The sequence below is a fragment of the Mustela erminea genome, chromosome 19 (genome assembly GCF_009829155.1).
Source record: "Mustela erminea isolate mMusErm1 chromosome 19, mMusErm1.Pri, whole genome shotgun sequence".
NCBI lineage: Eukaryota > Metazoa > Chordata > Mammalia > Carnivora > Mustelidae > Mustela > Mustela erminea.
The window spans coordinates 54,704,677-54,732,190 of record NC_045632.1 but is presented as its reverse complement, the minus strand read 5'-3'; the positions used below and the strand labels follow the sequence as shown (position 1 = coordinate 54,732,190).

Here is a 27,514-nt window from a genome sequence, read left to right as displayed (position 1 = left end):
TCTATGTAACTAGGATTACTGTATTGGGCTGCACAGCCTTAGGTAAGATCTGCTTCAAGAGTGAAGGGACTCAGAGGACCTTTTCTTGATATAACTGAAGAACTGGAAAGTTTTTCACACTTCCAACAAATTCCATTATGAACAGATCCAGAATTGTGCGGAGACCTACAGAAGTATCTCTTCCCCCAAAATGCCATTTCCTTGACTTTGTAAATAAAACAGGTCAACACACTGAGTGTGAGACTTATTCTCTGTATCCTATAATCTAGTAGCATAGAGCATTCAAGGAGTTTTCTTTCCAGTCAGGTGATTTAATCCCAAGTTAAAATTACATTAATACTCTTAAGTCACTTCTCATTTATTACATTTTGATGGGTGGGAAGAGTCTTTGGTGACTAGTTTTAATTATAAGTAATTTCATTGTCAAATAAAAATGCAGAAGTTTGAGGGTCAGGTTGAAGAAATTTGACTTTTATCTCTTGGACAGTAAGTTAATATAAATTTTGGAGTTGGAGAGTTACATGAGGAAGGCAATGTCTCAAAAAAAAAATCCGAATCCAGTCTGTGAGTAGACTGGTAACGAGGGGACCATGTGGCACATCCTTAGCTGATGTACAGATGCTCTTATTTCTGCCAGAACTGTTTTCCTCTTAATTTGACAAGACATGTGCTCATCCTTCAAGATCTAGTTCATAGTCAGGCACTGTTTCCTGGACGCAGAGAGCAGGTTGGATCACGTCTTCACATCTGCTCCCACAGAACATCTTTCAAAATTCTAAACAGAAGTCAAATTCAGAGATAAAAAATAGAATGGTAGTTACAGAGAAGGAGGAAATGGGGAATTATTGTTTAGTAGGTACAAAATTTCAATTTTGTAGGTTGAAATGTTAGAAAGTAAAGCACAGACAATGAAGTATCCCCCACATTGAGAAGGCACTTTAAGACTGGAAAATGAAGCAGGTCACTCCACACAGTTTACAAAGAGTTTTATTCAGGGTAACTTACTAACAACGGGGATTGGGCAGAGAACAAGTCACAGCAGCTGCACAGTTATTCTCTGAAAAATCCAGACCTTAATGTACAGATTTCATAAAGGTAAGAAACATGCAAAAGGGCACTGTACTGAGATCAAAGGGTTCAAACACACCTCAAAGGGCTCGCACACACCTGACAGCTAAACTTTAGTTATCTTATGGCAGCACCTGTGTCAAGAAGGGGAAACTACATTATCTCTAACAAAGTCATGGGAGGACAAAACAAGCCTCTCCTCATCCCAGCTTTTGTTGGCATTTCCAAGGCATGTACATTCATCTCCAGGGGTCCTGGAACCTAGAACCCCAAGAGAGGCCACTAAGGAAACATGGACAAGATGGAGTGAGAATTGTCAGAACTCCTACAAATGCGTCCCATGCATGTATGGGAGTGATGGTAGCACAAAACGAAGATTGATTGGAAGGCTATTCCCCAGGCTAAATCGTCCCCTTTCAGATCTCAACTACAATGTCAACACTTTCAAGAGTCCCTCCGTTTTCCAGGCCAGAAAGGTTTAGGTGCCTTTGCTATATCCTCTCATGAACCCCATACTTTCCTTACAGGCTTCTTATTACTGTAATTGCTATCTATCACTAATGACGTGGTATGCTAGCTCGCTCAGGCTACCATAACGAGACAGTACAGACTGGGCGGCTTAAACAAAACTTTATTTTCACAGCTCTGGAGGCGGGAAGTTCAAGCTCAGGGTGTCAGCAGAACTGATTTCTTCTGAGGCCACTCTCGTTGTGTGCAGATGGCCACCTTCTACGTCCTCGCAGTGTTCCCTCTGGATGCATGAAACCATGGGGTCTCTGTGTGTGTCCAACTTCTTCTTACACAGACACCAGCGGACTGGAAGAGGACCTACACTAAGGGCCTTGTTTTAACTTAATCCCTTCTTTAAGAGCCCTACCTGCAAATACGGTCACATTCCACAACAAAACTCTGATGAATTCTGGAGGGACACGATTCAACCCAAACATGAGGACCTCTATTGTCCCCACTTGGGAAAATGATGACAACTCTTGTCTTGCTCTCATCCCAGGGCCTTCCGGTCGCTCTCCCTTCTTCTCAGAACACCCTGTCTCCAGCTCTTCGTGCAAGAGGTTATTCTCAACTTTTAAGCGCTAGCGAGCACTATCGTGGGGACAGGAGCCGGCCTGGACCTTACCCAAAGTAACCCTACGAGTCACTCTATCACATCATCCCTTTTCTTCTTCCCTGGCACTGGCCAGTGAGGTCAGCTGCAGGAAAGGGAGGTCGCGCGTCTTTGGGCTCGGCCGCAGCCCACTGCCTCACACGCAGCTGTGGATGAGCTCCTCCAACCACTTACCGTGTCACAGTGACTTCACGGACTCCACGGGGAAAACCTGCCAGGCCAGGGCCATGGTCGTGTGTGTGTGTGTGTGTGTTTCTCCACCAAGTTTCCGGACTCCGGGCTCTCACAACTTACCAGCTGTGCAAACGCAGGTGAAGTGCCTTAACCTCCCTCCCAAGGCCTCAGGGTCCCTAAGGGCACGATGACAACACCACGGCGTCCGCGGCTGTAAGGAGGTGTAGGTAAAACCACGCAGGCGAGGCAGCCGGCGCCGAGAACACGCGTGGGGCGTCCGGCCCGGGGCTGTCCTGCGAACCGTGGGGACCCCGTCCTCGGGTGGGCCGCGCAGCACGCAGGCTCCTGTCCTCCCGGTCCTTCGGGACGCGCGGCCGCCCGTTCTCCGCCTGCGAGCCCGTCCCGCGCCGTTCCTCCGAGCGCTCCCGCCCCGAGGCGAGGGCGACTCCAGCAGGGTCTTCCGCCGCACTTCCGGAGCCCGGACTGCCTGGGTCCGCCCGCCCCCCGCCCCCGGACTCCCCGGCCCCCGCGGCAGTGTCCCCAGCGTGAGAGGAACGGTGACGCGGGCCGTGGTGCGGGGCCCGGGAAGCCCGCCGTGCGCGATGCAAACGCGTGACAGACGCGGGCCAGCCGGGACCGTGGGGCGAGCATCTCAGAGGTCTCAGGGGCTCGACCCGGCCGGCGACGCGCGACGACACTCGCCACCGGCCGCTCCCAGGGGCCAGAACTCGGGCCTCCTCCCACTGAGGCGTCTTTAGACGTTTCCCTCCCCACGTCAAGTCGCTCTCAGCCCTGCGTGGGCGGCCGTGTCCTTACCCCGAGCTACTCCGTGAGGCGAGCGCTCCGGCGACGCGCGGACTTCAGGGGACGCGCGAAAGCGCGAGCGACCGGGGGGGGGGGGGCGGTTAGGAGGGCACGGGGCGGGGCGACGTGAGTTGCGTGACACGACGCCATGACGCACGCAGCGGTGCGCGTGCGCAGCGGGGGCTGGTGGCGGTGCGCGGCTCGGAGCGGGAGCCAATATGGCGGCCGAGCGCAAGACGAAATTGTCCAAGAACCTGCTGCGCATGAAGGTGCGGGGACGCCAGGGAGGCGGGCCGGGCAGCAAGGGTACCTGGGCTTCAGGACCTGGCCGGGGCCTTGGCGGCAGACGCGCGGGGGCACCAGGGAAGCCACGGAGGGCCTCCAGCTCGGACGTTCATTCATTCACTTAGCGCTTGCTCTGCCTCGGGCACTGGGAACTGGGTTATAAATCCGGCAGATTCCCTCATAAACCCTGCGGTGGGATAGGAAAGAGAGACACGAAAGCAAGCAGGATGCCGTGGCACCGCGTGCGGTGGCGCTCGGAGCGCCGTGGTCCCGGGGACTTACTTGGCTCCTGCGGGAAGTAGAGATTGAAGGGTAGCCGGGAGAGTGGGCGCAGCCGAGTCTGAGACCAAAACTCAAGAAACCCTTGGGATTTCCACGAACTAAAGGTAATTCAGTATGTCTGGAAGGCAGGGAGCAAAAAGTGGAAAAGTAGCCAGTGGCCACAACATGTGAGGGATTTTAAGCTAGATTAAGGATTTTTTTTTTTTTTTCTCTTGTGAACGCGGGGAAGCGATGGAGCACGGGTCACCGCGTCTCAGCTCTCCTTCTTCGTTTTCAAAGTTACTTTAACTCCCCTGGAGAATACATTGGTGAAAGAAAGGCCTGACGGAGGACGAGATTGCAGTCAGAAAGACCAAACTAGAAGTTCTGATGATCTGATCTCAAGGGAATAGAATTAGAACAGTTATGGTGAATGTCATCGACTTCAAGCAAAATTGATTTTTAGATTCGAAATGGAATCAATTTAACAAATAATTTTAAAGTGGGGGACACAGACAACAACAACAAAAAAGACAAGGGTAGATTTAAAAAAGAACACAGGATTTAAAACAGGGGAAACAACCAGGCCTTAAAAACTTGAATAGTAGTAATAATAGCAAACATTTACAGTTTCTGCTCTGTGCCAGACAGCTGTTCTAAGTGCTTTGCATATATCAGCCCTGGTACCCGCCTGATAACTGGGAGGCAGATAAGTTATTACACCAGTCTTCCAGCCGAAGCACTGAAACAGGCAAGAAGGTAACTTGCCCAAAGTTGCACAATCTAACCAGTAGCGTAGACAGAACCAAACTCGGGCAGTCTGGCTCCAGAGCCCCAGTCCTTAACTGCTGTTCTGTACTGCTTGTCACTAAACACTACAGCACGGTGTTAGATATCATGTTTAGAGGGGAATTTCCAGAAAAAAAGGAAGCAAGGCATAATGTTTGGAAAGATTGGAGAGCACATGTTGCACGTGCCAGATTTGGAGTTGAGCCAGGGTGTAACTAGGGGGAAACAGGGTGAGGGAGGGAGGGTAAGTCATATAACTTGGAAGTTTCTTAAAGTACTTCTTTCAAACATATGAGCAAATTTGAATTTTTACCGAACAGAGTCTTCTTTGGACTCAACGGTTTGTAATCAGAGAAGTCGAGTGGGTTGGCGAAGCCCGCACATCAGATGAAGATGTGCTGAGTGGTTAGCTAGGGCTCAAACCAAAGATCTGACTCAAGAGTTAAGAAAGAAGAAGTTACCTTCAAGAAAAGTCTCAGCCCCTACCCCAGTGGGGGGAAGACTCAGCAGGACTTTGAAAGCAAAGGAGAGGGGGGGAAAATTACAGTTTTTCTCGTTGGGTTCGTAGCTTCAGTCATGGATGAGAAAGAACTTATTGGTGGGATAGCAGGAGTTAGTATATGTACAGGCAGAGGAGTCTCGCAGTGTCCTGTGAGAACGAACGGAGTGGCTACAGGAGGTTGCCGAATCCCCTGTAGCTGTTCAGCCAGAGCTCAGTATAGAGCAAGAGTGAAAGAGCTGAGGATTTGATACTGATACATTTGTTTTCAAGTGTACCCAAAGTCCTCTGACTTGGTCACCTGTTGGGGTCTGGACGGTGACCCTGCTGGGAAGCGGCAAATGAAGGATGTAGGAAGCATTTCTGCCAGTGTGATGGAATGATTGCGGACAGGGCATATTTGTGCGTATAGCTCTTTGAGCATCTTAAGACACGAGTTAGTAAACTTTCTCTGTAAGGGGGACAGATAACAAATACTTCAGGCTGGCGGGCCGGACAACCACTGTTGTACCTACTCACCTCTGCCATTGTACCTCAGAACCAAATGAGCATATCTTTGCTCCAATAAGACTTTATTGACAATAATTGATGTCCAGCCTCAGGACTGTAATTTGTGAAACCTGCTGTAGGCCCTCACTTATGAGGAAAGCCAAATCACTGAGCTTTAAGAGAGAGTTCTTAAATGCTGTAGAGTCAGGAGAATTGGATTGCTACCTAAGTTTGGAGTCGCTTGATTCATATTCACAGGGTGTTCTAGCCTTTCTGTGTGTAAAGAATACACACACGCATGTGCGCACACATACACACATATATAGCTATTTTGTATGCCTTAAATAATATCTACTTGACTAAAAATAGGAGATAAAAAGGCAGGTGGGTAGGATTGGTGAGTTGTGTCTCCAAGAATATAAGTTACGACATGAGGCATCTGGGTTTAAAGAGAACCATCCAAGAATGAGAGTCTGGGAGAATAAGACCTTCGGTCTGGATTTACATTCAGAGAACCTTTATTTTATTTTATTTTAAGATTATTTATTTATTTATTATTTGACAGAGAAAGAACGCATAAGCAGGGGGAGCAGCGGAGAGAGAGGGAGAAGCAGGCTCTCCCCTAAGCAGGGAGCCTGACGCTGGCTGACCTGAGCTGAAGGCAGATGCTCAACTCTCTGAGCCACCCGGGTGCCCTCAGAGAACCTTTATTGAACTCTCGTATACCGTCTGCAGCCTGACTGCTAGTAATAAAAGATGGACAAGAGACATGACCTGCTATTTCAGGACCTCTGTCTTTTGGGAGACACAGAAGCAGCATACTGAATAATAAGCCAGTGCTTATAAGACTCTTAGATGCGGGGAAAGATGTTCTTTTATGGGAACAGGTCTGTGAAGAGCTTGACCAGACAACAGTCAGGGAAGGCCCAAAGGACATGTGCTCTGAGCCTTTACAAGTGGATATTTTGCCAGGCAGAAAACGGACACATGATATTGAGTAGTAGAGGCAGAAGGATTGGGAAGTACAGGATATGCATTCCAGAAACTGCCAGTTCTTTCCTGGGTGAGGATAGAGACACAGAGAAAAGGGTGAAGACTACAAAAGACTTTAGGTAGAGTGCAAACATTTCCTTTACATTTATTTAAAATAATGATGGATTTATAGGAAGTTGCAAAAAATGTACAGGGCATCCTATGTGCTCTATATTCCCTCTCTCTTATCACTAGAGTACGGCACAAAGCCAGGAAATCCACGTAGCCGCCATTTTATGTCACTATTTTACTCATGCGTGTGTGTGTCTGCGTGTGTGTGATCTTTCTATACAGCTTATCATGTACAGATTTTTGTACCTACCACCTCTTTCAAGATCTAAAACTGTTCCATCACCATGGGGTTTCCTCAGCCTCTCCATTTGTAGCCACACCAAGTCTTTTCTGCTGTCCTTAACCTCTGGGAAATCTGTTCTCCATTCCTGTAATTTTGTTATTTTAAAGATTTTCTGTAAATGGAATTGTACAATATGTAACCTTTTGAGACTGCCCTTTTTTTCACTCAGCATAATTCACTTGAGCTCCATCTAAGTTGCTGAGTATCAATAGCTCTTTCCTTTTTTTTTTTTTTTTTTTTTTTTTTTGCTGACTAGTATTCCATGCTCTGAAACTATCGTAGGACTGAACCATCCCCCTGCTGAAGAGTATTTTGGTTGTTTTCCGTGCTTGGCTATTAACAAATAGAGCAGCTGTGACTATACCTGTATGAGTTTTTGAGTGAACATAAGTTTTCATTTCTCGGAGATAGATGGTCCAAGAGGACGATTGCTGGGTTGTATGGTAAGGGCATATTTAGTTGGATAAGAAACTGTCAAGCTGTTTTCTACAGAGGTCGTACTATTTTATATTCCCATCAGCAATACATGAGTGATCCAATCTCACCAGTTCCTCATCAGAACTGGATATTATCACTGTATTTTGTTTGCCAATTTCTTCAAGTTTTGTCATTCCGTTTCATCCTTGTTGGTGAAGCCCTTATGTTTTTGGAAGGGTTGGAATGGAGGGAAAAGTAGTATAGAGCTTGGACAAGGGAAAGAAAGAGGGATAACTGAAAACTAGTGGAATTCTGGACTTAACTTCCAAAGTTAAGTTACATAGGATGCCTCCTAGATGTTTTCTGAATTTATTTTTTTCCCTTATTAATACTTTATCATTTTGCTGTGTTCACTGGTCCCCTGAGAAAATACTCTTTCTGGAGGGAAGAGGCTAGCAGCTGGACTGCCCATTTTCTACTGGCCTATTTCGAATTGAGCTTCTGCACATTTTAGAATAAAGAGCAGCCGTAGAGGTGGTCAGCCTTTCAGGGGACAAATATTCATGAAGAGCAGGCTTATGGATACAGTTTTGCTTTGGTCTGTGTTTACAGACCCCTTACTGCATATCATTCATCATGCTGAAACTGAGGAAGCAGATCATCTAGACAGAGTCCCTGCCCTCAAGGTCTTCAGAAGAGACAGATGCTCAAAACATTGAGGTGCGGTGAGACTGTTTGAAGATGTCACAGGAAGGATCTAGGAGAGAAATGCCAGTTTGGCTTGCAGGTGTCAGAGATGGAGTAGCTTTTCCCATGTATCAGAAGAGCTAGGAGTTGTCCAGGTGGAGGAGCACGAGAAAAGGCATTCCAGACCAAGATCAGCAGGTGCAGAGACCGGCGGGCTCCGGCGGGTCATCGAGGGATTCGGAAAGTACGGAGTCTCTGCCCCTGCTTTCTGCTCCTCTCACTTTCCAGGTCCACCTGCCTGGCCTGATCTGTGTCTTTTGTCTTAGCCCTTCCCCACAGATTACTGTGTAAAACTGAAATATTGATGAGCTACTAACTGAATGCAGTATTTTTACTGCTTGTTTTTATTAAAATAGACGAGCTAAAGTACAGGAAAGATCTTTCCAAAGTCTTCTGAAGGCAGTCCACATTACTTCTTTGTGTGCTCCAGAAGGCTTCCCTGCTAGTCTGGTGTGACATTGTCAAGGAAGAGCTAAGCTGCCTTGGTTCCGGCGGCTGCACCCTCCCCACTGAGATGGTATTCCTGGAGAAATGACGGAAAGCATGTGGAGGAATAAAGTTATTTGAGTTTTTCTCAACTCTACGTCAAGAAAACGAGCTGCTGACACTGGTTTGGTTTTGTTTTGACAGTTCATGCAAAGGGGCCTGGACTTGGAGACCAAGAAACAACTAGAAGAGGAAGAAAAGAAAATCATTAGCGAAGAGCATTGGTATTTGGATTTGCCAGAGCTTAAAGAAAAAGAGTAAGTTAATTGGAAATTATAGTAATGATGCTTTGGGTCTTCGGAGGGAAATCCCTGTAAATGAGATTCATTCCAGCGGCACAAATCTTATAAAATGGTATCTGTTTGGTTTCTTGAATTAACTTTGCAAATAGTTTTCTAAAATTATTAATCTGTATAAGTTCTACTTGGATTGATACATTTTTACTGGCCATCATCACTGTTCTTTTTTTTATATTGTAAAGGTATCTAGCCGCTCGTCTCTGGTAATAACTGGGGAGCGTTTTATGAGAATCTGGGTGTGCTCCCTGTCACATTAAGTTTGAGGATTAAGTTGGAAGGTGTGTACTTTAGGCCTCTCCAGTTTTGTTTGAATAATAGAGTTCTTCGTTAGGCTGAGCTTCTTAAAAGCAAGTTAAGAGTTAGGGGTGTGTTTCTTTTCTTTTTCTTTCTTTTTTTTTTTTTTTTTTTAATTTTTACTGCCTTTTTTTTTTTTTTTAAAGATTTTATTTATTTGTTTGACAGACAGAGATCACAAGTAGGCAGAGAGGCAGGCAGAGACAGAGAGGGAAGCAGGCTTCCCGCTGAGCAGAGAGCCCGATGCGGGGCTCGATCCCAGGACCCTGGGATCATGACCTGAGCCAAAGGCAGAGGCTTAACCCACTGAGCCACCCAGGCGCCCCAATTTTTACTGCTTTTAATACCAATCATCTTAGCTGACATTTATTGAGTCTATAGCATGTGCCAAGAACTGAGCTCAGCAGTTTAAATCTCTTAATTATTTAATCCTCAGAGCAGACTTAGGAACTGGCTACTGTCATTCCAACCATTTTATACCTGAGGAATCTGAAGCTTGAGAGAGTAACTTGCCCAGAGTCAGCCACCTGGTCGTGCCTAATGCTGGGGCACCATACTAGACCATTCCTCGTCCGCCTTTAAGCGTGGTCGGTGCTCCAAAATAATTTTGCATAAAGAAGTGGTAGATTCATATCACCCATTGATTTTTATCTAAATTCTTCTTAAAGCTCTCCTCCTTTCTCTTTGGTGCTTTTCTTGCCTTAGTGAGCTCTGTGGTATTTAAACTTTGTGGTATTATTTAAACTTTCTCACATGATGGAAGATACTGTTTATTCAGGCCCATTTATGTTTTTTCTTTCTGTACCTAATTTTTTTTTTTTTTTTTTTTTAACATGTTGTATTCCCTTGTTCATTTGGCTGACCTTCTCTGGGTCTTTTCTGGAAGGAAAGTACTTTGTTTTCTCTGCTTGCTTCTCTGTTTGCTTTTCTCTGCTGCTTCTCAGAGGAAGCAAGATGGCCATGAGGAAGGGGAAGACAATGCCAGAGACGGTGTGGATTTGGGGGCAGGTGGTTAGGAAGGGGCCATTACTAGTAAAGACCCATAAGTTTATTTTATCCCTTGACTGAACTTGCACAAAATATTCCAGACTTTTTTTTTTTCTTTTTTTTACTTATCGAGAGGCAGGATAGTTTCTATCTTGTTTTTAGTATTTTTCCCCAAACATAACATATTCCCAGAAAAATGACCTTTAGATTCCTTTCCTAGGAGACAAATGTCTCCATCCTTTTGGGCTGCTAAAACAAAATACCACAGACTTGGTAGCTTGTAAAGAACAGAGGGACATCTGGGTGGCTCAGTTGGTTAAACCTCTACCTTTCCATGGGTAGACTGCTTCTCTCTCTGCCTGTCGCTCCCTCTCCTTGTGCGTGCGCGCTCTCTCTCTCTCTCTCTGACAAATAAAAATAAATAATAGCTATTTAAAAAAAAAAAAGAACAAAAATTTATTTCTCATAGTTCTGGAGGTTGGAAATCCAAAATCAAGGGACTACCGAAGTGCTTTGGTGATGGCTGTCTCCCTGGTTCATAGCTGGCACCTTCTCACTGTGTCCTCACCCAGTGAAAGGAGCTAAGGGTTTCTTTTCTTTTTCTTTTTTATTCAAATAAATAAGTTTATTTATTTATTATTTGAGAGAGAGAGAGAGAGCAGGCTGGGGGGTGGTGTTAGCGGCAGAGGGGGAGAGAGTCTGAGCAGAGTCCATGCTAAGCATGGAGCTGACTCAGGGCTCGATCTCCGTGATGCCAAGATCACAGCCTCAGGCAAAACCAAGAGTCAGAGGCTTAACCGGCCGTGCCACCCAGATGCCGGAGGTCTAGGGGATTCTGTGGCATCTCCTTTGCAAGGTGCTACGCCCATTTAGGAGGGCCCAACCCTCATGACTTCAGCCACTTCCCAAAGGCCTCATCTCCTGATACGATCATTTCTGGAGGTTAATACTTCAACATACGTATCTTGTGGGGGATACAAGCAATCAGCCCCTCGCAGTGAATAAGAAATCTTTGCCGCCATTCAGTGCCTGTTCGTGTATAGATGTGTATATTAGGGAAGTCTTTGGCAGGAGAAGAAGAAGTGATTTGAGAGTATGACAGAGTAGGGCGCAGGGAAACCACCCGGGATGGTGCATATCCCGTAGCTTGTGTGGTGGGAGTAGTTTCCTCTCCAGGCCCAGACGATCGAGGGGAGGAGGGGGTGACTGAATCGGAAGACGTCTTACAAGAGCTGCTACCTTCATAAGAGGGCACAGCCAGCCTGAGGTAATCCCAAAGGAAGGAAACCTGGTTCCAGACTGCAAAGGACCCCTTCCATGTATATCATTCAAATCAGCCCCACATTGTGCCCCCTACTCAGTGGGGAGCCTTTCTTCCTCTCTGTCTGCTGCTCCCCTGCTTGTGCTTGCTCTCTCCCTCACTCTCTCTCTCATTCTGTTTCAAATAAATAAATAAAATCTTTAAAAAAAAAAAAAAGGAAAGATAACTGTTTCTCAAGACCAAAAAATGTTAATGAGAAGAATGGCTTTATCTTACATTTCTGTGCATCTTTAGTGTCTGGCATTAACACAAGTCGGGTTCATTCCTGACTAGGTTCTCTCAAGTTCTGCACTCAGCCTGCTGTATCTGTTGTTGAGGCACGTACAGAAAATCCACCCTGGGGCGCTGGGTGGCTCAGCCGGTTAAAACCTCTGCCTTTGGCTCGGGTCTTGATCTCAGGGTCCTGGAATCAAGCCCCCGCATCGGGCTCTCTGCTCAGCGGGGAGCCTGCTTCCTCCTCTCTCTCTGCCTGCCTCTCTGCCTGCTTGTGATCTCTGTCTGTCAAATAAATAAATAAAATCTTTTTTACAAATCCACCCTTACACAGGAGATGTAATTGAAAGGGGACGAGTATCATAATAACCTTTTCAGATAATTGTTTTTACACTACTCCAAATCCAGTAACTTGTAGTTTCTTTAACGGCAGTGTGGAATCTCACGGTGTCAGTACATTTTTCATAATCGTCAGTCTACCTTGCATTTGGAATAAATCTTTTATCCATGCATCATTTCATAACATCATGCATTTCTCATTTGGAAAATATTAGTTCAGTGAGTTGTATAGATTTTCTAAATGTTAACTCATTTCCTTATAGGATATCAAAAACTGTACTCATTAATATTACCGTAGATTTCATCAGAAAAATCTCCTCTAAGTATTGAGAAGCTCTCAAGTCCAAGATGACATACACAAGCTATTCAGAATTCTCATTTTTGCTCGAAAGCTTGAATTTTGTAACTGGCAACAAGTACTGTCAGTTGTTCCTTTGAAGTGACAAGTTCATTTGATTCATTTTCAGAAAAACGTCTGCCAAGTACCCAAGTCTGAATAACCATAGTTATAGTGTTCCATGAAGAAAGTGGCTAGTTCAACTCAGAACTCAGTCACACAAGTGCATTTCCTCAAGATGGCCATCATGCCTCGCTGTGCAGAAGCACTTACCATTTTGCATGTGGAATATTTTTGAGAAGTGTAATCACGGACCAAGATTAATGAAAATTAGTAGCTTTTTTCCTGCTTCATCAAAAGCATTCTTACTGGCTTCTTTCCCTTTTTTTAGACTTTGAAAACCAGCAGTGACTACTAGCATAGTGCGGTGTCCCTACTTTCATTCATGCCGAGATGAGCTCTTACTGACAATTGCTTTTGCACCCGCCCTGTAACTGTCAGCACAGTGAAGAAGACATCACCTTAGTGGCACCATGAAAGTACCTTTGACTTCCTACCAGTGTTCCCTTTTGCCACTCCTTCCCGGTCATGGAGGCCTCCTCACTCTTTCTCAGATGGGCCCCTTCCACTCCCTTCTGAGGGTCTTTAACTGGTCCCACAGCTCTACTTCCCCGGGCTTCATGTTGCGTTCCTCATTGCTTTCTGATCTGGGCTGATCAGATGTCATCTACCCAAGAAGCCTGTCCAGACCACTTTTTATACAGCAACCAAAGACCAATTCTTTAGATAAAAAGAATTTGAATGAATTGGATAGATCCTGTTTTCATTTTGTAGCGGAACTAACTTGAGCTCACTCCTTGCCGAGTTACAGGTAAGGACTACAGACCCGTAGAGTGGTCACACAAAGGAAACTTTTTGCAGCAAATAAAGAGATCATGGAAAATAACTTTCAAAGCCATGATTCCCCCAAGTGAGGGTGAGTGGGTTTCTTTTATTTAGGGTTAGAATGAGTATTCAGAAAGGGGGGGCTTTGTCATCACGTGTAAAGGCAGACATGAGGTCCTGTGGGCATACTTAAAAAACATGCCTGTGAAGGAAAAAAAAAAAAAATGCCTATGTAAATGTGTCCTGTGACGTTAATGAAGCTTGTGGTCCTCTGAGGGTGGAGGCGTCCACACTCAGAAGGGTGCCTCCAAGCCACCTTAAAGGTCCCTCCAGGGAAAGGGGCTAATGGGAGTACTCTGAAAGCTAATATAACGTGTATGGGGCCGGGTCTTGGGCTCCCGATGCAAGGTGTTGCTTGTTTTTGTTTTTTTTTTTTGTTTTAAGATTTTGCTTATTTATTTGACAGAGAAAGGGAACACAAACAGGGGGAGTAGGAGTGGGAGAAGCAGGCTCCTGCTAAACAGGGAGCCCCATGTGGGATGGATCCCAGCACCCCAGGACCATGACCCGAGCTGAAGGTAGATGCCCATCGACTGAGCCACCCAGGTGCCCCTTGCTTACTTTTGAAATCGCACAGGGAATCTTAGCAGGGATTAATGGTCTCTGATTTGGTCAGGCTATTTACTGGCCTGATAGAGTGTTAGTTTTTGCTTTCTCTTTGTTCCTTTAAAATCTTTAACTACTGAAGTTTTTGCATTTCTCTGTGATTCTGACCTCCTAGGAAGTTGTGCTGGTTTGTGCTTGAGCAAGTAAAGGCAGAGAGAGTTCCCTGAAAATAGCTGGGGGCCTAAAAATGACTTCTCTGGTGTCATGCTATATTTTGTCCTTCTTTTTCAGGGGTACCCCTAACTCTTTCCACTTATAGTTTCTCTTCGGTAAAAGTGGAATTGCTGGGTCATAAGGTTGGCATAGAGTTAACTTTATGAGAAACTTTCAGACTGGTTTCCACAGTGATTGCGCAGTCTTATTACAGATTCACTAAGGAAATAGAATAATTCTCATTTTTCCATGTCATTCCAGCGTTTGGTGTTACCTTTTTAATTTTATCTATTCTGTCATTCTAGGGGTATCTCATTATGATTTTTTTTAAAAGACTTTATTTACTTATTTGACAGAGAGAGAGAGAGAGCCAGAGAGGGAACACAAGGAGGGGCAGTGGGAGAGGGAGAAGCAGGCTTCCTGTAGAGCAAGGAGCCTGATGTGGGACTTGATCCCAGGACCCTGGGATCATGACCTGAGCCAAAGGCAGACGCTTAAGGACTGAGCCACCCAGGTGCCCCTCATTATGATTTTTAATTTGCTTTTTCCTGGTGACTAATGATGTTAAAGAACTCCTACGTGCTTATTGTTGGCATTTCTGTATCTCCCTTTGTGAAGTCCCTATTCAAATCTGTTGACTGTTTTAAAAAATGAGATGCTTCCTTTTTTTTCTAGCGTCTTATATTGCATAATTATCCATTCCTCTATACATCTGTCAATCCATTTTATTTTTAGTGTATTTCAGAGTAAGTTGCAGATATGCATATCATTAACTAGAATTCAGTGTTTGTAGGGTTTTGTTTTGTTTCTTGCGATAAAACTTACATACTTCTATACAGGTAAGAGTTCTTTATATTTTGAACACAGGTCCTTTAACAGATATACGTATTATGAATATGTTCTCCTAGTTTGTGGCCTGTTTCTTTCTTTCTTTCTTTATTTCTTTTTTTTTTTTAATATTTTATTTGTCAGAGAGGGAAAGAGAGACAGAGTGCACTAGCAGGGGGAGAAGCAGGCTCCCCCCTGAGCAAGGAGCCCAATGCTGTGATCCCAGGATGCTGGCATCATGACCTGAGCCAAAGGCAGACGCTTCTTTTATTTTATTTTATTTTTTTAAGATTTTATTTATTAGAGGGCACCTGGCTGGCTTAGTCATTTAAGATCTGCCTTCAGCTCAGGTGATGATCCCAGCGTGCAGTGATCTAGCCTTGTGTGGAGCGCTGCTCAGCGGGGAGCCAGCTTCTCTCTCTTCCCCACTCAGGCTCTCTCTTGCTATCTCTTTTGCTATCTCTGTTTCTCTCTCTCAAATGAAATAAATAATTCTTTTTTTTTTTTTTTTTTTTTTTTTTTTTTTTTATTCACCACTGGGGAGCCTGGATGGCTCAGTCGTTAAGTGGCTGCTTTCGGCTGGGGTCATGATCCTGGGATCCTGGGATGGAGCCCTGAATCTGGCTCCCTGCTTGGTGGGAAGCCTGCTACTCCCTCTCCCGCCGCCCCTGCTTGTGTTCTCTCTCTCGGGGTGTCTCTCTCTGTGTCAAATAAATAAAGTGCTTAAATAAATAAATAGATAGAGATAGATATTTTAAAAACTTCACCAGTGAAGCTATCTGGGTCTAGAGTTTTCTCTAGAAAATTCTTAATAATGAATTCAGTTTCTTTAATAGATAAAAGGACTGTTCTGATTTTTCTCTTCAGATGTTGTTTTTTTCTGTTGTTAACGTTTCTACTTGGTGAGTTTTCATAGTTTCCATATTTTAATTCAGGTTCTCTGTTTGTATCTTCATTACATTCCTGTGTTTCTTTAAGTCCTTGAACGTATTTATAATAACTGTTTTTGTTTTTAGGGACTCCTGGCACCCAACTCTTGATTTCAACTCAGGTCATGATCTTAGGCTTGGGAAATCAAGCCCCCCTGGGCTTGGAGCCTGCTTAAGTTTCTCTCTCTTTCCCTCTCCCCCTCTCTGCCTCTGTCCCCCCACCCCATCTAAAAAAAAATAGTAAGTGTTTTAAGGTCCTTTTCTATTAATGCCATCATCTTTTTTTTCTATTGATTTGTTTTTCCTCTGTGTATGGATCACATTTTCCTGCTACCTTACATGACCAGCAACTTTTTACTGTGTGTTTCACATTACGTATTACATTGTTCAGTGCCCGGATTTTGTTGTCTTCCTTAATGGAGTGTTGAATTTTCCCTCAGGCAGGTCATTAACATGCCAGTCAGCTTGGTCACTATTTTGTGTAGGTTTGACAGCCTGGACTTCTGTGAGACCGCCCCCCCCCCCCACCCCCCCCCCACCCCCCCCCGTCCTCCTGAGGTGTGAGCTTTCTGCTCTGTGTCACGGGGTTCAGCATGGTTGCTCCATTCTGGAGAGACACAACTCGGACATTCCCCTCCCTTGTGCAAGGTCTTGTATTTGTTCAACATACAGTTTTAGAGTACATTTTCTTTCTCAGGTATGGGATGCTGGAAAATGGTCCCCCAATAATATGCAGGTCCTTGTCGCTGGAACCTGTGTTAGTCTATATGGCAAAATCGACTTTGCTGACATAATTAAGTTAAAGATCTTTAGATGGGGAGATTATTCTGGATTGTCTGGGTGGACCCTAAATACCATCACATAGATCTTTCTAAAAGGGAGATATAAGAGAAGGCAGTGTGACCATGGAAGCAGAGGTTGGAGTGATGCAGTCCCAAGCCCAGGACTCCGAGCTGTCTGCGGAAGCAAGGAGTGAATTCTCTCCTTCAGCCTCTGGAGGGAGCGCGGCCCTGCCAACACCTTGATTTTGGTCCAGTGAAACTGACTGTAGACTTCCAGAATTGAGAGCATAATTTTTTTTTACTTTACCCACCGATTTTGTGGTAATTTCTTCCAATAACCCTAGGAAACTAATGCACCAGGTAATTGTCCTCTGGAAATTGTTTTCCCCTAACACTGTTGGACTTGCCCTGCACGCAGACAACCTAGTGCTCAGCCAGACATTCAAGGGGACCATGCGTGCAGGGCCCAGAATGTCTTTGAGTATCTCCCTCTCTGTGGTATCTTGACCCACGTACTTCTGCCCCCTGGACAGCCCCGAACTTCAGTGTGTTTGTCTCTTCAGCTCAGTGAGACTGGGCTCGGTTTGGGCCCCCACTCCCTGCTCCATGGTCTAAAAGTCACTTCCAGGCAGAAGGCAGTCATTCAGTGCCTTCAGTCAGAAAACTTACTTTGGTTCTTTTTTTTCAGGCACCACATCTCTGTGCTTTGACATGTTCATTGCTTCCTACTGAGTCCTACTTTATCGTTGGTGTAGGTAGGAGGCCAGTTGGGCTCCAGCTACTTTTTTACGGCCACGAGTGAAATAAATGCTTCCTTCTTTTTCACTGTACAATACAAATCTTTCATGGATCATTTGGCACCGCTCTAGAATGGGACCTCTGTGAGAGCAGAGACTCTAACTCGTGGCTGTCCCTCCAGCTTCTAGAACACTGCCTGGCACACAGTTTGGTTGAAAAAGTGCTGGCTGAGTGAGTGAGTGAGTGAATCTTGATGCAAGAAGTAGTGCCTGCTTTCTGCCACGAAGCCCTAAAGACCAGCTATTTCCTTCGCTCGTGTGCTCTGTGGCCGCTAGTTCTACGCTCTCAGGCTGTAGTCACATATGCTCCCCCACGGCTGGGATAATACACTGGTGACTCAGAGGAGACTTCCTTTTAGAGACCAAAATGTCACACCTGCATTCCCTTTCGGGGGCACCACTGCCCTCCCAGTGCCGTCTGCTGTCCAGAGCTTAGCCCCCTCGGTGCAATGCCATTTTTACTAGGGTAGATTTTTTTTCACAGTTTTGGTTTTGGGTCAGCGACCTAGCTACCCTTATTTCTGCCTGTTTTCCATTCCTGCTCATCCAGCCTGCCCGGTGACTCTGTGCCATCCTGGTGTCCTTTCAGTAAACTCCCACTCGTCCACAGCCAAGAGCTCCAGCTAATACACTCTCTTAAAGCTGCCTGGGACTCCTGTTTCAGAGTATTTAATAAGGTGGCGGGTGGGGCTGGGACATGGAATCATCAAGGAAATTGCTTCAGATTAGAAAAACCCAGATTTATTATAAATAGCCCAGGTCTCTGCCTTGTGTAGGCATTTATGCAGATTAAATGTGTAATTTGGAGGAGACTGTGCCTGCAGGCTCCTGCTCTTCTCATCCAATGCCTTTGCTGGCCAAGATAATCAATTCTTATTTTGACCCCTGTGTTCTGAGTCTTACCTTACTTTTACTCAGTTCCACTAAAGACCATAAGTAAGATCGATTTTTCATTTGAAATGTTGACTTTTATTCGTGGTGCCTTGCTATGTGTAGACACGCTATTAATACAGGTTTATTTTCCCACTTAGGTGTTTCATAATAGAAGAGCAGAGTTTCTTGTTATGTGAAGATCTTCTCTATGGAAGAATGTCATTCAGAGGATTTAATCCTGAGGTTGAGGTATTAAATATAATTGCTTCAAGTTTTAAAATTTTCCAATTGAATTCTTTCTGCTAATAATTGGGTTTCGGTTTTTTCCCACCAGGTACCGTTTCTTCTCATTATATACAAAATAACAAGTCTTGAAATACCGGTGGAGCTATTTAAAGAAATTGCAGCCCTTTGCAGCCTCGTTTTGTGGGAGAGTTAGGAGGTGATTTCATGGAGCAGCCCACGCTCCCAGACAGCGCCGCGCGAGTGCTAGAGTTTCAGCTCCGCTCTTTCACAGAGACGTCCGGCTTTTGTGCATGTGATTCTATTATGAAAAATTATTTTGTGGCACCTGTAAATGTATCTTTCCTAATGGAAGAATATTACTTAAAAATGGAGCAATTTGACTTTTTAATGGGCAGGTTTTAATCCAGGCTTGTAAATAGATTTTTAAATGAACCTCTTAGAAAAGTTTGTTTGAAAAGTAAATATTCACCTTCTAAGCTATTGATTTGAATTCTCCCAGTTCAGGTTTGTAGAAAAGCACAGACCTTCGTTTAATATTTATTAGAATTTTGGTGTGTGTACTAGAAGCTGTCCCATCAGGTACTCCACCAGTGAAATGGAGCCTTATGATATAAAGCTTAGTTTGATAACTGACACTTGAAGCCAGGGTTTCTGAGGCCTGGCACCACTGACTTCTGGAGCCAGATAATTCTTTGAGGCTGCCCTGTGCATTTTTAGATGTTCAGCAGCATCCCTGGCCTCTGCCCACTGCATACCAGTAGCGTGCACACGCACACACACACACCCCAGTTGTGACAACCAGAAATATATCCAGACATTGCCAAAGGTCCCTTGGTGAGCAAAACTACCCCTGGTTGAAAACCACGTCTCTGAGGATGCCTGTAGAGAATCACAGTTTGTTTTGGGTTTTTTTTTTTTTAAATAATTCTTTAATTTTTTTATAGACATATAAATTATAAATTATTATAATTTATATTATTATAAATTATTAGCCCCAGGGGTACAGGTCTGTGCATCGCCAGGTTTACACACTTCACAGCACTCACCATAGCACATACCCTCCCCAATGTCCATAACCCCACTACCATCTCCCTACTCCCGTCCCCCCGGCAACCCTCAGTTTGTTTTGTGAGATTAAGATTCTCTTATGGTTTGTCTCCCTCTGGATCCTGTCTTGTTTCCTTTATTCTTTTCCCATTCCCCCAAACCCCCCACGTTGCATCTCCACTTCCTCATATCAGGGAGGTCATATGATAGTTGTCTTTCTCCAATTGACTTATTTCGCTCAGCATGATACCCTCTAGTTCCATCCACATCATCACTAATGGCAAGATTTCATTCCTTTTGATGGCTGCATAGTATTCCGTTGTGTATATGTGTATATATATCTATATATATAGATAGATATATATACCACCTCTTCTTTATCCATTCATCTGTTGATGGACATCTAGGTTCTTTCCATAGTTTGGCTATTGTGGATGTTGCTGCTATAAACATTTGGGTGCACGTGCCCCTTTGGATCACCATGTTTGTATCTTTATGGCAAATAACCAGTAGTGCAATTGCTGGGTCATAGGGTAGCTCTATTTTCAACTTTTTTTTTTTTTTTTAAGACTTTATTTATTTGAGAGAGAGAGAACATGAGAAGGGGAGTGTCAGAGGTAGAAGCAGACTCCCACGAGCAGGGAGCCTGACTTGGGGCTTGATCTCGGTACTCCAAGATCATGACCTGAGCTGATGGCAGTCTCCTAACCAACTGAGCCACCCAGGTGTCCCTATTTTCAGCTTTTTGAGGAACCTCCATGCTGTTTTCTAGAGTGGTTGCACCAGCTTGCGTTCCCACCAACAGTGTAGGAGGGTTCCCCTTTCTCCGCATCCTCGCCAGCATCTGTCATTTCCTGACTCGTTAATTTTAGCCATTCTGACTAGTGTGAGGTGGTATCTCATTGTGGTTTTGATTTGTATTTCCCCGATGCCGAGTGGTGTGGAGCACTTTTTCTTGTGTCTATTGGCCATCTGGATGTCTTCTTTGCAGAAATGTCTGTTTGTGTCATCTGCCCATCTCTTGATTGGATTATTTGTTCTTTGGGTGTTGAGTTTGCTACGCTCTTTATAGATTTTGGTTACTAGCCCTTTATCTGATATGTTGTTTGCAAATATCTTCTCCCATAGAATCACAATTTTAACCAAGTTAATTGCCAGAGTTTATTTAAAGATTATAGGTTTTCTCCCCCCACCCCTCTTCGAGGGTATATGATAATTAAGGTGTCCTGTTTACACAAGTCAACACTAAAAGTGTTTGTTTATAATAGGTATTTTCCTTGGCTTAGCCTGCTTAAAGCTTTGGATTAGGAAGAGAATGAAGGCAGTGGGCTGAAGGGAGAGTCAGGGGGAAGCAAAGATGATGAGTGTGTGATGCCCAGAGACTAGGGTTGGGGTAGGCAGGCACTCCAGGGTATGTCTCCTCTGGGGAGAAAGGGATTCTGATGTGGGAGGCTGTTAGAAGATGGCTTCCCTGACTGCTCCTCTGTAACACTGAATACGTTTTCTCTGGGGAAAGGTTTTGAACTGTTTGACTTGCAGATCTGAGCTGTACAAAACAGGAGAAGGGTTAGGTATATATACACCTGGTTTGAAAAGATACCAACTTGAGGGGTACGTGGGTGTCTCAGTGGGTTAGGCCGCTGCCTTCGGCTCAGGTCATGATCTCAGGGTCCTGGGATTGAGTCCCGCATCAGGCTCTCTGCTCAGTGGGGAGCCTGCTTTTCCTTTCTCTCTCTCTCTCTGCCTGCCTCTCTGCTTACTTGTGATCTCTCTCTGTCAAATAAATAAATAAGGTCTTTAAAAATATTTTTTTAAAAAAGAACCCCTCATAAATTTTGGTCACTCCTATACATTGTAACTTCTGTTTCTCTACCTTCACATACATCCGATACCAGTTTCTTTCATAAGCCTGTTCCAGCCCTGAAAGCGTTGTCATATTTTTCAGAAATTAATGCTCCAGATGAACGCTAAGAACAAGGTGGAAGAAGTTGAAGATGAAGCAGTGGAGCTCGATGTGTCAGATGAAGAAATGGCCAGAAGGTAACAGTCACCTCAGAACCGCATTATAATCTGGGCCCAGCGTTCACTGGCTCTCCCATGGGCACTTCCACAGTCTTCCGTGGAGTGGCCCACTGGGAAGGTGGCTTTCTGCTTTCTGTACATTTGGCTGGGTGGAGGGGTTCATACCTTTCAGAGGTGGGCAGTTGACGGCTCTTGTCCGGTGCTGCTTCTAAATATTTTAAGATATCTCACTTTATTTAGGATAGTGCAAAAACAAAACGGTGAAGAATTTAATCATTCATAGAAAAGTTCTTAAGTTTTCAATCAGTTACTTTTAATCATCATTTTGATTTTTCTTATTCGATGTTGTTTGGTTTGATATTCTCGACAAGACTTGACTCCTCCTTTGTTTTTTGTTTAATTAAACTTGTGCCGTTTACTGTCTTAACAGATATGAGACCTTGGTGGGGACAATTGGAAAAAAGTTTGCCAAAAAAAGAGACCGTGCCAGTTATGAAGAAGATGAAAATGGACACATAAAACCAACAGTTAAAGTAAAGAAGATGTTTCTAAAGCCCCAGGATTAAAGTAGATGCTTTGAGACAGAGCTCAGGGAAGCTTCGTGAGAGTTAGCATGGTTTGGAACTCATTCTGATGGCTTCTCTACAATTATTAATACTATAATGTTTATTTGTAAAGAAGTAGACAATTTTGGAAAGATGCCATTTTTGAAACACAGGTGGTGGATGTTATACATCCTTTGCTTAATGGTGTTCCTCAGGATGGGATTTTTAGCCCTCGATCTTCAAATATACAGAGGTAGGTGGTTGCTTCCTAATTAAAGATCTTTTTGACCACAGGTTTTTTTTTTAATAGACCTTTCTAGTCACTGACCTTGAATTGACATACATAAATTAAACCAGTGTTTAAGTTGCCCTTATGTTTATATTTTACATTAAATTATTAATCATGCCAAGCCAATTTACCCATATATTTTGGAATCAAATGTCATGAGGACTTATCATATGTAAATTCATCAAGAGCAAACATGCCACTCCAGCCCAAAGTACTGGCATGCTGCCAGGTCATTGTTAGTTTGTGGAATTGTGGGGTTTTGTTTAAGGCTTTTATTAATAAAAATTGTTCCGTAATAAATAAGCTTTCGTGTACTTTTTCTGTTCTCTTATGCTTTCAAATAATAGTTTTAGTCTAAATCGGTATTAAAACTTTTATCCAAATGCTAACTTTAAAAAGCCAGTCATTAATTGAGAATATGATAATGTGTTAAATTGAACCATAAGATATTCATTTTTATGGGTTAAAAACAATCATCAGTTTCTTACTTTAATCACTGTGAAAGTCAGTAACCCATATAAATGTACCCTGTTTAATTCTGTTTGGACAAAGAAATCATTTGCACAGAGAAGTCACCACTTTCCAAACTGGCAGCTCACTTGTATAACCTAGAGTTTCTTTCCATATTTTGCTCCTTTTCCTTGGAGCCCTGTGTTTTTACCGGCCCCAGGAAAGAAAATGCACTGGGTTTTAGGATACTCATTCTGAAGTAGGAGTGTCCAGATGTGCTGGTACAAAGTCACACTGTTTTCCCTAAGGCGTATTTAATCTGAATATTTCCTGCTAGTGTCTCTTCCAACAGCCTTGTATGGATGAGGAAAAACCTCTGCCTGCCCATGAGTAGCAGGGGTAGCCCTGTATTGTTGCAAAAGTGCGGCAGGATCGAACAAGACGGTTTAGGTAATAGAAAGGGTAATCTGCAAATACTGGCAGACTGCGCCTTACCATGACTTCTCTCCCACTCACAGCGGGCTTTCACACCCACATCCCCCTCTGACCTCTACCCTAATCATTATTCCCAATGATCGGTCACTTCTTTGCGTGTAACGTCTGTGTCAAGTGGATTCTGTCCTCAAACCTGACACCTCTCTGCTCCTGCCTCTCATTCTTTTAACCTCATGGCGATGGCCACAAGTAAAAATGGAGAACAACATGGGAATGAATCTGCAGTTCAGCCCACAGACCTGGATTCCACGGTATCCGGATTCTAGATTCAGTAGTATCAGAAGACCTGACCTCCATCAAGAGCAGAAAACACAAACCCATACCTGGCCATGGGAGACCCTATCTGGCACTTAATGTAGAAGAGAGCAGACAATGGTTGGACCAAGATGTTACCTGGAGGAAAATAAAGCAACGCAGAAGCAGATCTGGTAAATATTCTCCAAATGAATCACCACTGTGACAGCCCTGCAGAGGGGATCTGCCCTTCAATGTTAGCCAAGGGCCAGCGGCAGTTCTGACAAAATTTGTTTGTTTAGCGAACACGGAGTGCTTACACTTGGCCAGGCACTGTGTTATGGGCAGGGGCTGTAGAGTATCATCTCTGCTTTACACATGAGGAAACTGAGCTACCGAGACCTTCAGTAGGTCACCCGATGCCACACAGCTTTTACGTGCTAGACCCAGGGTTCGAATCCAGATCTACTGACAAAGCCCATGCTCTCTCTCTGATGTCGCCCTGTAGAGGAAAGCAGAAGAATAGAATTGGGAAACAGGCAGAACATAGCCTGGCCCCAAAATAAGACTATCCTTTTTTTAAACAATCTTTCGGAATCTTAACAGTCCTACCTATACACAGTATTGTTGTAGTACATCTTAAATTACTTCCTTTAATGGTATGAGTTAAATTCACATTAACCATCAGTGTTCAACACAAAAGATTAATTTTTTTAAATAGGGTATTCTCAATATTAGCCATCCAATATTAAGAAAGAATGTACATACGAATCTATGGTAGCAAGAAAAAATTGAAAAAGCAATTATCGAATGCTCACTTGAGATACAACTATATATAATCACATACTCATTTAGATCCTTCTATAAAATATTACGTAATTTGAAAGCAGGAACCATGCCTCACTCTGTCTGGTTCCAACCTCACATTCCTCATGCAGAGATTTGTTAAAAATAGGTGTTTTCATAGATAATAGTGAATTGAATAAAAATGTTCTCCTATTTACCCAATCTCACATAAACATTTTTAGTGACTCTTCTGAGAATCCGCCTAACATAATAGACTCCTCAAAGATTTTGCAAGATGATTCTTTCTGCAGGCATATATTCACAAACTCAAAAATCTTCAAGCCTCAAGAGCAATGAAGTAGAATACACTATTTTCCGCAGGAGATCTTAAATATAAAACCCTTAGTCTGTGATGAACTACTTGCTCCCTTCTTTAATCCAGGTACCAAATTCTACTCACTTCTATCAAACATTGAGATACAAAGCATCCAAGGCCAGTTCTTCCCAGAAATGAATTCTAGGAGTCGTCCCGTCTGGTAAGATCTGGCTGGGGAACTTGGCAGCAGCACCTTAAAAGGGACAAAGGCTGCTTCTGGCTGCCTCTGGTAAAATACAAGACAGAGATAAATGACAGAAGGAACCGTTTCATTATGTACCACAGTTTAGAGAAATGTTGAGAGCCAGGCTGGTCTTCCCTAGCAACCAAAGGATTCTCAAAATTAGGAACTGTTAAGAGATCAAATCTGGAGTGTTCCCAATAAAACTGAGCCTTGGGTTAAATTTTGAAGTAAGCCCTCAAAGTCAAGATACAGCTGTAAAACCATTTTCTGATTTTGAGATGTTCAGAGATATCAGGACGGTGTGTCTCCTAGACCTTCTTTGTTACAGGAGAGATTCCAAGAATCTTAAGTTCAATTAAGAAGTCACTAAGTTTTGGGGGTAGTTTGTCTTGTAGCAATGTATAACAAATACCAGCTTTAAAACGTTCGCCCCTCTCAGGTGCACCAGTGCAGCATCTCAGCGTTTATGTGCGCTTCTCTAGCTGCTAGACAGTTCGAGAAGCTTTTCTTGAATACCTGTGATTCACCTCACTGTCCCACCCCACCCCTGCCCTTGTAAATTGGATGACCAAATTTGAAAGGAGGAAAAAAGTTTCTCCGAATTAGCCAGGAGAAATCCATCAAATGGGATAAGTTACCATGTAGATGTTGCTGGCGAGAAATGTCAAGGGAAGAAAATCATGCCAGAATGTTAGGTTGCTGGCTGGCCCATCTCTACTGAGGACTGTGGTGACATTAGAGCTGCCTTCAGAAGAATTTCCTAACAGGTTATGGCCTGGATCTCCTTGATTCTGGAAAGTCGACATGTGGGTTTTTAGAAATGACAGTGCAATTGGTCAAGTGTACAGTTCTGAGGTTGCTCCTATTTTTTCTACCAAAAGTGGCAGAAGCACCTGAAGGCCTCCAGCAGAAATCTAGCAGGTCCCACCAGGTGAGGCACCTCAGTCAAAAAAGAAAGGTTGGAACACGTATCCCCATGTTGACGCAGAAACAGGTGGGTGAGAGCAGACGGCTTCAAAACACCCTCCAGCACTCATGAATTGTTGGCAATTTTCAAATGAGAGATTAAGGATTTCTAAACTTTATACCTGAGAGCAGAAGAGCAAAACTAAGAAAAGCCTGAAGTGTCCCTGAGCTTGCTTCTCACAAATGAAGAGATCACAGAAAACGAGGTCATTACATAGACATCAATGATTTCAGAGGCGGGAAGAAGTACTAATTAGGAAGCTACGAAGAGCTTTCTCATGACTATGAATCATGCAAACCGGAAGCTTATTGGCTTTAGATACTTACGAGTGTTAGAATTAGGCGTGCCTGCTGACTCCGCCAGCACAGCATGCAATGCCCGATTTGGGGGTTGTGAGTTCGAGTGCCATGTCAAGTTTGGCGATTACCTAAAAATAGATAGATAGATAAGTAGATAAATAAATAAGAATTAGTATTGTCTTATTCCAGAAACTCCAATTCATATTAAACCAACTCTGAGTATAAAAATTCTAATATAAACTCACTCCTCATTTCCTCAATGAAGGATAAATGTTCTTTCGTTCTTAAGAAAGGAAGGGAGGAGGGGCACCTGCGTGGCTCCGTGAGTTAAGCCTCTGCATTCGGCTCAGGGCATGATCCCAACTCGGATCAAGCTCCGAGTTGGGCTCTCTGCTCAGTGGGGAGCCTGCTTCCCCCTCTCTCTCTGCCTGCCTCTCTGCCTACTTGTGATCTCTGTCAAATAAATAAATAAAGTCTTTTAAAAAAAAAAAAAGGAAGGAAGGAAGGAAGGACGGGAGGAGGAAAACTGGAAAGCCCTTTCTTTGCTGAACTTCCACGAGAAGAGACCTAGGAAGAGCTGAGCTTGAAGCTGAGGAATCTGAAAGTAACTCTTTTCCAAGTTGGGAGCACCGCATCTAACCTGATCTTTTGTTTCGACACTCCGTCAACTGCTAAAACAAATCCTTTTAAGAGAGCCTTAGAGGCCCAGAAGCAACCCCGTCTTCAGACACCTGTAGTCAGCCGCAGTGCAGAAGCAGATGACCTTCCTTGTGGGGAGCCCAACGCTACGCCACAGGTGCCTCTCGTCACCCCATCTCACCGGGTAGGCGTGTCCTCTCGCACCATCACAAGGAGGGTAATGTGTAGCCCAAGGCCAGAAGGCAAAGGAAAGAGCCTAAGTATAGCCCAAGGCCAGAAGGCAAAGGAAAGAGTCCCTACCGGCAGGAGTGACTCTCATGGACTAGCCCACAAGATTGTAAGCTTGCTGCTGAAGACCGGGGAAGGAGAGGAGTATGAATGGTACTCCAGGAACTCACGGGACTCCCCCCACCCCCCGGTGCCTCCACATCCAGGGAGAACGATAAACGGACTGGACACACCATTACTTCTCAAGGCCATGGCAACCAAAGGTTGGCAGTCTTCAGAGCTAAAGCTCTGAGTTACCTCCCTGGAGAGAAGCAAGCTAGACCACCCGAAGCGGACGAGCGAGAGGGACCTCTAGAACCAGGGGTAGAAGCTGGAAATAATGCGGCAGGGACTGTAATTTGTCTCACCAATCCTCCGACTGTGAGTTTTCCTTTTTCACGCTGGGCACTCACGTGGAGCACAAGCAGGTCCGGAT

At 44.2% G+C, this 27,514-nt stretch overlaps 3 protein-coding genes across 3 annotated transcripts in view; 1 reads left to right on the top strand and 2 right to left on the bottom strand.

The window, feature by feature from the left end:
- The window catches only part of CDH13 (cadherin 13), a 1,398,954-nt gene extending 1,395,661 nt beyond the window's left edge, over positions 1–3,293 (bottom strand). Inside the window, exon 1 of the mRNA XM_032325075.1 lies at positions 3,182–3,293. The gene's annotated coding sequence lies outside the window, so the exon portion shown is untranslated. The remainder of the gene's footprint in view (positions 1–3,181) is intronic.
- LOC116578868 lies at positions 970–3,319 on the bottom strand. The gene is made up of 3 exons (XM_032323449.1): positions 3,310–3,319; positions 2,486–3,016; positions 970–1,884 (listed from the first exon to the last, which is right to left on the bottom strand). The coding sequence occupies exons 1-3, from the start codon at positions 3,317–3,319 to the stop codon at positions 1,706–1,708; spliced, it is 720 nt and encodes a 239-aa protein (XP_032179340.1). The 3' UTR covers positions 970–1,705.
- A 9-nt stretch (positions 3,320–3,328) lies between these two features.
- MPHOSPH6 (M-phase phosphoprotein 6) lies at positions 3,329–22,683 on the top strand. Its single transcript, XM_032325077.1, has 5 exons — positions 3,329–3,438; positions 8,674–8,786; positions 18,391–18,481; positions 21,471–21,565; positions 21,978–22,683. Exons 1-5 carry the CDS (start codon positions 3,388–3,390, stop codon positions 22,111–22,113), a joined length of 486 nt encoding a protein of 161 aa, XP_032180968.1. The 5' UTR covers positions 3,329–3,387; the 3' UTR covers positions 22,114–22,683.
- Positions 22,684–27,514: the final 4,831 nt, after the last annotated feature.

Coding starts and splice junctions, on each gene's coding strand:
- LOC116578868 (XM_032323449.1), bottom strand. Junction 1,885..2,485: donor CACCTGCGTTTGCACAGCTG/GTAAGTTGTGAG, acceptor GTCCTCTTCCAG/TCCGCTGGTGTCTGTGTAAG.
- MPHOSPH6 (XM_032325077.1), top strand. CDS start 3,388: ATGGCGGCCGAGCGCAAGACGAAATTGTCCAAGAACCTGCTGCGCATG. Junction 3,439..8,673: donor AGAACCTGCTGCGCATGAAG/GTGCGGGGACGC, acceptor TTGTTTTGACAG/TTCATGCAAAGGGGCCTGGA. Junction 18,482..21,470: donor GATTTAATCCTGAGGTTGAG/GTATTAAATATA, acceptor CATATTTTTCAG/AAATTAATGCTCCAGATGAA.